The sequence below is a fragment of the Chamaea fasciata genome, unplaced genomic scaffold (assembly GCF_029207755.1).
Source record: "Chamaea fasciata isolate MVZ Bird 193981 ecotype frontalis unplaced genomic scaffold, bChaFas1.0.hap1 SCAF_3, whole genome shotgun sequence".
Taxonomy (NCBI): Eukaryota; Metazoa; Chordata; class Aves; order Passeriformes; family Sylviidae; genus Chamaea; species Chamaea fasciata.
This window is the reverse complement of record NW_027094088.1, coordinates 57699626-57712971: the sequence shown is the minus strand read 5'-3', so window position 1 is coordinate 57712971 and position 13346 is coordinate 57699626. Positions and strand designations below refer to the sequence as shown.

The 13346-nt window shown below is 41.5% G+C and overlaps 1 protein-coding gene across 1 annotated transcript; it reads right to left on the bottom strand.

Annotated features, from left to right (window-relative positions):
- Positions 1-522: 522 nt before the first annotated feature.
- On the bottom strand, positions 523-11896 carry ALDH8A1 (aldehyde dehydrogenase 8 family member A1). The gene is made up of 7 exons (XM_066179139.1): positions 11649-11896; positions 7441-7588; positions 6905-7060; positions 5082-5231; positions 4198-4454; positions 3243-3404; positions 523-1781 (listed from the first exon to the last, which is right to left on the bottom strand). Exons 1-7 carry the CDS (start codon positions 11784-11786, stop codon positions 1329-1331), a joined length of 1464 nt encoding a protein of 487 aa, XP_066035236.1. The 5' UTR covers positions 11787-11896; the 3' UTR covers positions 523-1328.
- Positions 11897-13346: the final 1450 nt, after the last annotated feature.

Sequence of the window (13346 nt, the reverse complement as noted above, 5' to 3'; positions counted from 1 at the left end):
TCTGCTGTTGCTGAAAATGTCTGCCCCCCACATCCCCCTATCACCCCCCAACTAATGAACTGTTTCATAGCTTTTGGGTTCTTGTGCTCTTCGAAACAGGATATGTAAATAGGAAAGAAATTGGCAGCATGAAACATGCACTGATACGGCTGTTTAGTCCCCTCCCAGCTGAGTGACTGGGGATTAAAAGCACCAAAGCAGGTGTTCTGCTGCCACCACATGGTCATGAAAAGGCATTTTTTAAACAAATTTTTTAAGCTTCTTCAGAATACATCAATTCAATAAGTCTATCATTTTTATGTATTTCCTTAACATGCCTTGAACTGGGGGTTCTTGTACCAAATCCATCAAATGCCCACAGCTCCAACCTGGCTGCTAGGTCTGCCGTGCAACCAGGTGGCATCCAGAGATGTGGAGGTGTATCCAACTCTATTTCTCTTTCTGTTGAAAGCTAACAAGTTTGTGAGATACCCAATTTAAAAAAAAAAAATCTCTGCAAACAAATGAGGAGGAGATGGAAGCGGTTTTATATTTTGGTGACAAACATTTCCAACAGTTCGTTCCCTCAGGAGTAAATTCTAGATTTTATTAATGAAGAGTGATGCAGCCATATTTTTGTGCAGGGATGTAAAAACCACCATCACTGAGGTCTCAAAGTGACAAAAGGCTTTGAGATTTCAAAATAGTTAGAGAACACGTATTAGGATGATTCAGCTCCCCACCATCAAGAAGGTTATAATTCAAACATGTATTGTCTCCGTGAATATCAAATGTCATGACCCCATGGTTTAAAACCACTTAGTAGGTTAAAGGTAGTTCCTCAGGCTTTCAGTGTAGTGTAGTATCAATCCTTGTCTGGTATCTGTGAAGTGCATTATGGGTGGATGTGTGGACCACACTGTTTAGAGTGAAAATGAGCTGATTCCTCTTTCCAACATCTCAACATGTGCTTGTTACTTTGGAGAAAGAGTAATATATGACAGTAGCTCTGGTTGGTGAATTACTTTGAGGGACAATCTGCCTTAAAGGGACAGATTTTTGAGGCAGGAATATCAAAAATATCAAGAAGATTTAGGATCTCTAAGATAGCCAAGTCATCTGGCTTGGGATGACTTGATTGTGGAGTCCACACTGATCTTCTCATTCAACATGAAAAGCTGATTTTAACATTAGCATTTCGGATGATCATTTTCAGCTGTCATTGAGATTATGTGACCAAAGGTCAAGAAAGGAATGGCCACAACAGCAGCCTGTGTTATAAGGAGCCATTTTTGGTGACTCAAACAGCTGTCATTTATTTCACTCTAAAATACTTCTGTTGACACACGTCAGTGCTTTATTGTGATGGTTTTGATCTCAGTGAAGAACTCATAGGAATCCTTTGCTCCCTCCCTGCCTATGCCTGAGGCTTTCATCCCACCAAATGGCAAGTTCAGGTCCCTGACAAGCCAGCAGTTGGTCCACACCAATCCAGACTGCAGCCTGTGTGCCACCCTGTGAACGCGTCCCACATTGCTGGACCACACTGTGGCTGCCAAGCCATATTTCACACTATTCGCTCTTTGGATCACCTCTTCTTCTGTATCAAATGCTACCACACATGTCACAGGACCAAAGATCTCTTCTTGCATGCAACAGGATTCATCCTTGACTTCAGCAATAACTGTGGGCAACATGAAATAGCCTTTCTGGTTGCCAGGTGGGAGGACCAATGGATCCACTCCCTCTCCACAGAGGACTCTGGCTCCTTCAGCCTGGGCTTTCTTCACATAGTTCCTTACCTGGGGAAGCAGCAGAAAAACATCACTGCTAAAGGACACCAAATCCCAAGGGTTCACCCATCAGCATTATGAGCCCCAGAACCCCAGCTGGAACATGCTGCCCCCTTACAACAGAGGGCAGCATTCCCTAACTTTTGTTGTTAATGTGTCTTTGTATGCGAAGCTGTGTTTCTTGCTGAAAAAAGCAATTGTTTTCTCTTTCTTAACACTTACTAGCCTAGCAGACAACACTGTGGCCCTTCCCACTAAGTACTGTCAAAAGGGAAAAGCCCTTGGTGAAAATACAAGTGGTCCCAGAGCTTCCCTCCCTTCTCACAGGAGCCTCGGCAGTTTGCCATATATCTCAAGCCATGGTTCACTCATTTACTCCAAGGAATCAGTAGTATTTTCCTACCTCACAGGCAAGGCTTTTGAAATGTTTACGTGCCACTAGGATGATGAAGCCATGAATGCTACAGAAAATCTCATCAATAAATGATTAAAGATGTTTCCATGGCTGCTGCTGCTACCATATGCTTGCTACCTTGAACGCATAGGGCATACTGTTGATCTGCTGCTGCTGTTCTGCAATCATTGCCTGGCTTCTCTCCTTACAGAAAGACCACAGAGATATCACAGAGCTTCCTTATCTTTTTCTTCTTTTAGCCACGTTGGTAGGTAAAACTTGGAAGCTCTCTGTGGTGCTACAGACTAAGGACCTCAGGAAATGGGTGTTTCTATCATTCTACTCTTCAGAACAAGAGAACCCTGAGAGCCTTCTGAGGCATCAGGAAGCATATCAAAGGTCTGGCTTTCTCTCACTCTGTGGTTTTTCGGTCTGCTTCTTGCGTCAGAGAGTTCTGGGATATGAGCATCTGCTCTCCCTGAACTCTGACACCACAACTTTCATTTCATATAAGCCACTAAAGCAGACTGTGTCTAACTGCACACCATCTCAGCTGCTCTCCACACATAGACCATTACAAATTACTGCAAGCAGTCCTAGGAAACTATTTTGTACAAGCCAGAATTTGCCAGAGTAATATAAAAATAAAACTTTTACCTTGTCAACTAACTTATTGGGCAAAATAGTGATCTTAGAAAATGCACTATTAAAATCCAAAAAAATGTTGTTGAACTCTAAGATTTATGAGTATAAATTCAGGACTTAGAAACCATTAGAATTATTTCATAATAATCATTCTAATAATTATTAGAACTATTCAAACAGGAGGAAATATTCTTTTGCCATTTAAAATTATTTTCCCCAGGGAGTTTGATTTTTTTTTTAGAGTAATCACATGATCCCAAGCCACAGGCAATGGAAACCTTATTAAAAAGATACCTTATAATGGATTGGAGTTATCATTCCTCAGAGCTAATCCTGGAGATGACAACATCCTTTCCCACATACTCCTGAAACTACCTTTTGTAGCCCTCTAAAAGATGAGATGAAATCACATAAATTCCATGTAACATCACCTTCTCTAGATGCTCTTTACTTATTAGTGCCCCAACATCGATTGTAGGATCTGAGGGATTTCCAGTCTTCCACTTCTTGGCCTCTGCCACAAACCTCTTCAAAAACTCACTATATATTCCCCTCTGAACAAAGATCCTGGAGGTGCAGAGACAGATCTCACCCTACCGAAAAGAAAAAACAAACAAGAAATCAACAATCTTGGTTCATATTACATTGCACTATTGTACTAGGAATTATAACCCAGTTCATTTGTGTCCCTGCATCCTCAGGAGCGCAAACTACATTAACCAGCACCGCAAAGTGGGATTTTTCTCCAGATAAGAAACAAAAGGAGAAGGAAAAGGCAAAAGAGTACCAGTATCATGCAATCACTACCGTAAGTAAATTTGATGTTATCAATTACATGTTTTCTTTTCCAACATTTTTATAGGAAACATGATTTTCAACTCTGAATGATCTCTCTCTTCATTTCCTGATAATCTCCCTCTGATACCAAGCTATTTTTCTAACATTTGTCCAGATACAACTTCCTGGCTTTGGTGCTCTCTCCTGGGGGTGGTGATAAGGGAAGAATAATGTTGGTAAAATTTTTGGGGAAATCCCCTAATTTAATTCTAGCAAATCAACAAGCTGCCCACTTACTTCAGCAGTGGGACTTAAAGCAGCTGCTTCCCTGAGAGATAAGGAATGTATCTACTCTGAGAGGAATAATAACACCTTGTTATCTTGTGATGGAGAGCATGAGTAAGAGCCTTTTATTACTTTGTTTCCCTCCGTGGAATAATGAAGACTTTTTCATATTTTTCTACTTAGGACTTTGTCAAACACAATCTTGAAATAGACCTTGCCAATTTGAGATTTGGATCCAAAGGTAGGTGCACGCAGGGACACAAACCCTCAGGCGCACCCCTCCTGCTGCCAGCGGGGTTTGTGTGTTACAGGGGTGGGAGGCACCTGGTTGGCAAAGCTGGACCTCACGGTGGTGGGGATGCACTGGCTCAAGTCAGCATCATCAAAGATGATGGCGGGGTTTTTGCCTCCCAGCTCCAGCGAGAGCCGCTTGCAGTGTGGGGCACTTTTCTCCGTGATCCGCTGGGCCGTCAGCGTGCTGCCCGTGAAGGAGATCAGCGGCACGTCGGGGTGGCACACCAGGGCCTCTCCTGCCTTGGCGCCCGTTCCAAAGACCACATTCACCACCCCAGGGGGCACCCCTGATGGGAACAAAGGCACATGGTGATTGTATCCTCCTGTCACTAGGAGGGTGTCACTTCACTTTGTTTTGTCCCTGAAGTTAGAAAGCTACCAGCAGCTTGAGGGTGAAAAATACTAACCCTTAACTTCAGTAGTAGCTGATATCCATGATGTTAGACAGGTGTATGGGTCATGGGTTAAATGATAAAACCAGTTCCAATAATCAAGCTTGTCTGATATGCATCATCAGAGATGCAGTGTACAGTCATTCAGGGAACAACCAATTGTTCTACCAGTTTTAATTAATAGTGCACCAAATACAACCATGACACAGTTACCGAGAGCTGATTCTCACTCCTTTATTCTCTCATGGCGCCTTTGCTTGCACCACAGACTTAGGATGTCCACAAGTGGAGCGCAGGAGGGGCAAAACTTTTCATCAGAAGATAGTGAGAAAAAATGAGCAATAGCTGGACTGGGGAGACAGGATAGTTTGAGGACAGAGAATGCCTCCAGTGCAACATTCAGCTACAGCAGTCTTTCCCAAAGCCTTTGAACACCTTCTGATTCCTGCAACTAAAAAACCCCTGGTGCACAGACAAGCATTTCCACTCTATTCCCGCTCCTTAGCATGCTACAGGACTTACCTGCTTTCTCCAAGAGCTTGCACATCATCCAGGCTGTGACAGATGTCATCTCACTTGGCTTGGCAACCACAGTATTTCCACATGCAATGGCAGGAGCTATTTTCCAAGTCAACAAATACAGTGGCAAATTCCAAGGACTGATTAAACCAGCTACAAAACAAACGCACAAAGACAGAAGGTCAGTCTGCTGGGATACAAAACTCAACCTCTGACCTCAAGCAGTTATACACCAATTCAGATTTATGAAGGGAATTTGGCCATGGCTTTTATTTCCAGACTTCTGCTTCTTCAGGGCAGAATCTTATATTCTCAGGAAATTTTTTAGTGTTTTGCAGGAACATTAATGCAAGGTTAGCCATAACAATAATTTACAACAACTGGTCTGTGGTAATACTTTGTGTTAAAAAGTGAAAGTAATTATAGAATGGTTTGGGTTGAGAGTGTCCTTAAAGATCATCTGGTTCCAACCCCCCAGGGACACCTTTCACTAGGCCAGGTTACTCAAAGACCCATCCAACCTGGCCTTGAACCCTGACAGGGTCGGGGCATTGTCCATTTCTTCAGGCAACCAGTGCTGGTGCCTCATCACCCTGACAGTAAAAATTTCTTCCTAACATCTAATCTAAACCTACCCTCATTCAATTTGAAGCCATTACCCATTGTGCTATCTCAACATGTCCTTGTAAAAAGTCCCTCTTAAGCTCTCTTGTAGCTCTCCCCAAGAGCTTTCTCTTCTCCAGGCTGAATGTGCCAGCTCAGATCATATTCCTGCCTTCTCTTGCTCTTTAAAGCTGTTTTTTATTTTTCAGTTGTAGTAGCAAACTAACTCTGTATAACATATACTACACATTTTCCAGACAAATTTTAGTCTAACTTATGAGTGACAAAATTTATCACTGAATAAACTGTTGTTCCCGTGAAATGCTGAATGACCAGAATTATTTTCAGTAATTGTCTTTAGGAATATTTTCACTTTACATATTAATAGGAAATTATGAAAAAAAATCTGTAATTGTCATGTGTGACTCCTTAAAAAAGCCACGGGATTTCTTTCTGTTTGATGGAGCAGATGCAGTGAGGGACTTTTCCTTATGAGAATAATTTTACCAGAAAAAGTCACATTCTCCACTGCTCAAGAAAAGTTTTTAAAGGGTCCTCTAAGTTAGCCAATTTTTTGTTTTAAGTAATTCAAGTGTAAATGTGGAGAACTCACATCTATTTAATATGTTATTTATATTATATATATAACATAACCTAATAATGAAATCATTACAACACCATCACTTGTCAGCTCAGGACAACCACTTTATTTTCTGAAGCAGCAGCATCTAGTGGCCGAGTTCAGCAATTCCCCAGCTAGGGTGGTTTATTCACCCATGTGCACTCGGGTCACAGACTACTACTGCTTTCCCAAAGGAGAGGGGGATCCCGCTCTCCCTGCTGGAGCAGGAGCTCAGTGCTCTGCACATCTCACCGATCCACAGCTGTGATGCCCACCCACAGACACACACAGACAAAACACAAGAGAGATTGGGAAGGTGAGAGCAATAGCTTAAGCTTTTTAGGCATGCATTCGGGTTTTTTTGGTTGGTTGTTTTGGGGGGTTTTTTTGTTTGGTTTTTTGTTTGTTTGTTTGTTTGTTTGTTTTTGCCATGAAGTAGCCCAACTGATTTTACATGGAGTTGCTAATGCTTTAGCAGACAAGCCTATGTTTAGCACATGACTCAGAGACAATAAATGCTTTCAAAAAAATCTTTTCTTTGCTGAGCCCCTACTGAGGCAGACATTCTGCCAAGCTTTTCAGCATGTAAGGATCATCATACCAACTCCCACAGGTGCCCTGGAGGTGTAGTGCACACAGCCCATGGCTGGCATTTCGGTGCATTCTGTGACATGGTGAAGGATGGAAGAGGCGAAGAATCGGAAGTTGTGCACGGCCCGAGGGATGTCCACCGTTCTGGCAAACGTAATAGTTTTTCCTGAAACAAAAGCAAACATGCTGCTGTCATCATGGACAGAAACATTGCTTTATAGTCTGTTTTGAAAGCTGATTTGTGTGTCTTTTGGGAAATGTCTTTTGTCCTGTGCCCAAGTAATCCCCAGCACTGTGTAACCACAGTCAATGACAACAGTTCCCCTATAGTAATGCATTCCAAATATCTGACAACTGAAGGCAGTCAGAAATTCTGAAATGCAAGAATGCCCCAGGAATCCCAAATCCAAAGCCTCATCAAGGTTCATGCACATCAACTCCAATTTGCTCCAAAAGCTCATACCATACAAAAAATTTCATCCAAATCTTCCATTTCAATATTCAGCAACGCACACTGTATTTGAGATCAACAGTTCCAGTTCTTACCCTGATCCTTTGACTCTGCTTGTGCAAATGCTTCCAGGTCATGTTCAATCAGGTCTGCCAATTTGTTCAGGATCTGAGATCTTTCCAATGGACTTCTTGAGGACCAAATTGGGAAGGCATCTTTGGCAGCTTTGACAGCAGCTTCCACCTAAAAAAGCAAAAGCGGGATGGTGAATGCTAATGAAAGGCTTAAGAAAATGTTAAACACTCAGCAGATAAATTCATATTTCAGTGACTAATAATCCACACCACAATGCTGGGAAAATAAAAACTCCTTAGAGCTTCTCCATTATCAAGACACTACCCCATAACACAAGAAGTGTTAGTGAAACAGAATATCTAGAAAAGAAACTTCCACTGGAACCCTTGTTTTTCTCCAAATTACAGCAACTTGTAGGCCACCCTCCAGGCCTGGAAGAAACGCTGGACTGGTCAACTGGCACCAGCAGGTGCCAATGGCAAAAACAAAAAAAGAATCTTGTTTCTCATGGAGGAAATAGCAAATTTAGCTTCAGTCTAAACATGCACAACCCTTGCAATACAACGCTTCAGCCACACCAGGCAATGATGAAAGTAAAGGGCTGGGAAGAAATGGACTGGATGCCCTGCTAGCTCTTGATTTCCACCACTTGGTTCAAACAAGGACTAAGAATATATTTAGGGAATGGACATTCAGAGAAACGTTTTATCTTACCTGATCACAGCCAGAAAGTCATTAATGCCCTCACAGAAAAAAAAGTTCCTTTTTAAACTCCGGGGCTTTAGCCGGTTCTCTTACCAGACACCTAACAAAGCCTACAGATATGAATCATTATATGTACTTATACAAATGCACACGACTCCTATCGGTATTTTGCTTGAGATGTACATGACTGCTGCACGGCCCTTCAGGCTGACATTTCTGAACAGTGGCAGATTACCAGCACTTTTCTGAAGCAGACCCTTCTTCAAAGGATTAACATTCAGCAGAAGGCTTTCTGTCCCATCAGTAATTTCCTCTGGACTCTTAAATGGAAGTTACCTGCATCATTCATCTGTTGATTTATAAGCAATTCCTTCCTCATGTTTATCAGTCTCACACTAACTAAAGATCATCAATATCCTTCCATCATTTAATTAACTGCCCTATTTCCCAACTTTTGCTTCCTATGTATCACTTATTCAATACTCCCGATGTCTAATACATGCATCGAAGTGGTGGTTTAGTCAAAGCTGTCTTAGCTGTAGCTGAGTTCCTAAAATTTTGCTCATACAATTTCTTCAGTTTCAGAAATCTGCCAAAATCAGTAATTAGGAGGATGCTGATGTAATATTAATCAGACCATTATGACCTCTCTGACTGTTGCCATATTACTAGTTCCTGTGAAGTCACTGAAGGCTCCTTTCCACCAATTCCACAAAACTGAGCTCCAAATTTGTTCCCTCAGGTTGTGACAGGTATTATAAGAACACAAAATAATAAAAAAACCAAAATAATTTACAGATACTCCAAAGATGTTTTACTAATGAGGGCACAAAAGTTCAAGCAAGCAAAAAATAATATCTATCTACCCCTTTTCCTTCCCCCTCCCACACACATCAGACTTTGCAGGCCCCATAAAAATAACACCCAGAGTTTGAAAGCCAGAACACCACCAGTGAAGGGGCAAGGTGGGAAATAAACCAACGTAAAGAGAATCACATGGATCACTGGCCAAGCTCAGAAACCTAGACTCTCCTTTTTCGACTGTAGTTCAACAACCTCCTGCTCAAGTGCTGAGGGCAGCAGGCTGTCAGCCACTAACAGCTGAAGCAGCATCAAACCAGGCCTGGGAAAGGGGAACTGCAGCTTCCTGAGTGAGTCCAGTGCAGATGCCGTACTACCCTGAAAATGTTCACCCTCTGTGAAACTATACCACCTTGACTAATTAACTTGTTCTTCCACCCTACCATCCTGTGGTGCTACTGCTGCTCATCTGTTGTCTCCTCTGTGGCCTTTTCCACCAGGTGCTGCCAGAAGAGGAGATAATCAATACCGTCTTAATTTTTAACCCTTCAGTGGGTTTAGAAGGACAAAAATATTGCTTTTTCACAAGCAGCAGAAGAGAAAACTAGCAAAGGAAGGAATTAAGTGGCAGTAGATTCATCTAAGAAAAAGTACGAGGAAAAAAGGGGAGAGATTTATAGAGAAAAACTAAGCATACAAAGGTTAAACAGTTAGTTTGACTAGCAAAAACCAGCAAAGAAAGTCAAGCCACAAAGAAAACATGCACAAGAATTCAACTATGAACTCCTGTGTCTGAAACACTTCCTTCTGCTTTCCTGTTCTGCACAAGACAGACACAGAGAAACAACACACAATCCAGACCCATCACAAAAGGTTGCTATCCAAATAGCCCAAGCTGAACTGCCCTCAGGACAAGATGCTTGCTTTTGCAGGGGAAGATGTGCAGGAGACAGGTTCTTTAAAGAGAAGTGTTTTTAAAGCAGGTATTTGCCAGGACTAATTAGTCCTTATCAGTCTCTCTTTTGGATATACAGGGCACCTGCTTGTCTTACTGTGATATTGCTATGTAGAATTTAAGATATTTAGCTGGGGAACAAACTAACCCCTAGAAAAAATACATTCAGTGTTTTTGGCAGAAAGTGGGTAAAGTGACCACAGAAACTCAACTGGTGTTAAACTCCAGGGTCAGCAACAGACTCACTGTCTCCCCTTGCTTCACCTTCTAACTTCCCAGCAAAATCAATCAAGATAATCTGCAACTGGACATTGAGCCTTGCTAGAAACCAGCATCCTGAGTCCTTTGTTAAACTCTGGTCTAGATGCTTACTTTGGTATCTCTAGATAACCTGAAGTAGTATGTGATTGCATTTTCTTCAGCATATTTCATCAGTCACCAGTGGATGCCAGCTCTGCAGAGCACAACCTTCTTGTACAGTTATCTGAAGACAGGACTAAAGCATTCACCAAATTTACAGGTCTTTAAACTCGGTTCCCATTGCTACACATAAACACTGACTCAGCAAGCTGAAAGAGAAAAGCATTGCTTTTAGGATGTTTGAACTGTATCTCTAGAGTGGCCAGCAGCCTCTGGCATTCTCTCTGATTTTAATGATTTTGCAAATGAATGGACAGGAAGATTTGCACCTGGACATCAAAGAGCAAACTTTTCAGGCATAATTAGGATTGGAATGAATTTACGCAGATTTATTCCAACAAGCCCAACCTGTTACTCTTTAACCTTTGGTCATCAGCATCTAACAAATATTTACCCAGTTGAAATTACAGTGCAAAGGTTTCTGCTGAGAGAAGCTGTCAATAAGGCTGAAATGCAAGCGAAGGGAACAGCAAGACACTGTAGTAGTTTGTTTTAAAAAACACTTTCAAAATGCTGTCCGCTACTCGACGATATTTTCCAAGCCCTCTGTGCTATCTAAGCTTGTCGTCACTTTCCTCTTTAACAAGTCTGAAACACTATTTTGGATACAGACTTGGAAGTTACCCTATAAAGCAGCATCAATGAAACTGCAGCTCCCCTGAGGAACATCACTACCCATCCACACCTGAATATGTACAAGGCTCCAGGAAACATTCACCCCCGTGGAGAACACAAGACCAGGAAACCCTATGGATGCAGAGGACAGGTATAAGGAAACACACTCATCACAGCCACTTCATCACAGCCACTGAATATCCAACTGCTAATATCAAAACCAGAGAGGTCTGGAAGATTTTTACCATCTTCAGAGAATAGACACCAAGCCAAAAACCCTTTAAAATGAAAGCTGCAAATCATCAAGACACTAAGGGACAACAGAGTTGCATATGGTGCCTCTAAATTAATTTACAGAAGAGATCAATAAACACTGTTCTCACTTACAGATTGTTTATATTTACAGCTTGTCTGGGTGTTACTGTTAACTTATGCACAGGGCATCTCCCATCATGTGAGCTGAAGGAGCTCCATGCAAGTTACTGAAGCTTTGTTGATTCACGCCAGCTTAGAATCCAGAGCATAACTTTCTAATAGCAAAATGGAAAAAAATGACAGCATTTTCTGCCACAGCAGTGGATTATGCAATACTACAATATAATCAAGAATTTACTTGTTTAAGCATTGAAGTAATCATTTTTCTGTTCTCTTACCTCCAGCCTCCTCTAACTCAAAACGTTATTGTTACATGCATTTAACATTTTTCACTTTGTACACGTGGATAGTACTCACCACTTCTTTGCCACTGTCAGGAACTCTGCAATAGATATCTCCGGTGGACGGATTATAGGAGTCTACGTAGGAGGAACAAGGAACAAATTTGCCACCTATGAAGTTTTCCAGCACTAGGAGAGCCTTTGAGTGAGCCATTGTTGGCTGCTTACTTCACCTGTGATTTTTTTTTCACCAAGGCATCAATTTAGATTACTATATCTGCATGTATTTGCACAGCGAGTCCAAACTCCTCCCCCATCCCTCGGTCTTCCCTGCACCGCTTGCTTACAAGTGGGAACAAACCCTGGCAACAACAGCAGGAAAGGGCGAAGGGGAACAAATTAGTATTTCTGTGACACTTAATTCTTTTCAAGTTGAAGAAGGGAAAAACAGCATAGTTGCTGGAAATCAGCTTTTCTCTGTCTATAGGAAATAAAGTACTGAAAAAAAGAAAGAAAAAGAATGGTTCGACAGGAGAATTTCTACCTGTAAACAGTGTTTTCAAGTTACAGTTTGGAGACAATTTGCAACAACTAAACAAAATAACTCAAGACTCAAACACCTAGCCAGGAACCTGCTTCTAAGTGGCAGACAAAAAAAAAAAAAGACACTTAACACCAACATGTCTGCAATTCATGTTCACTCTTTTGTTATTATCAGTACTTTTCCTTGTACCCCCAAAACCAATGCACCTATCAAACCAAAAGATTTTAAGCACTAAGAAACTCTTTTCCACCAATAACCTGAAATACCAAACAATACAGAGTGAAGCCTCAATTTAAACAGATGAGAAGCACAATCCTACCCGGTGCATTGTTGTATGTTGTCAGAAATTCATCTTACCCCCCACCCCCCAAAAAATGCAAGACACTGGCTGTGATGCTTTCCCTTCCGGAGATATATCAGTGGAAGCCACCTTACTACAGAGAAGCCCTTAACATATAATCAGTTTTTCCATTAACTTCCCAAGAACCTAAACTGCCCAGGGAAATGCTGTGTAAAAGACACTTTCTCCAAGACAATGCTGAGGATTATCAAATTGCTTTAAGATTGTATGCCTTGCTCTCCAGAGAGCAGTATGTTCTCACCAGGAGATTGTGAATATCTCAACCAGCAGTTTAGGAAGGTTTTGCATCCGAGACAACTGCCAAGGCATCAAATCTCACGTGGATCAACATGCAATCATATTTTGATTGAAGAAAGGCAATATGCTTTTATTGCACAACAGCTCATTTATGCTTCAACCAAGTGGCACCTCTGGGCAGAGTTCAGATCTGTGTTAAAAGAGTGCAGGCATGTTGAAACTAGATTATCTAATACCTCTGCTTCTCCCAAGGTGCAAACTGGGAAAGCATGCAGTAGCTTTTCTGTCATCATAGAAAAATGAGCCTCAAAATGTAATGCAAATATGTGTGAGAAAAATTATCAGAGGTTCACCCTGTATCACACTTCCTTGTCCATAAACAGTGAGGAATTGATGCAAGTCTTAGAACTGAAGACTAACTGTCCCCTGACTTAAGGGCAACCTAAACATTTTCAAAGTTTGAAGGCAAGTTCAAGTAGAACAGGTTCAGTGCAGGAGCTTGGCAGTATAAATCTCTGGAATCCAACAAGGGCACCTAAATCTTCACAGTGGCATGTAGACACTGGTAAATATTTAACTGCAATTTTTGGTCTAAAGAAAGACATAACAAATAGTGATAATTCATAAAACTT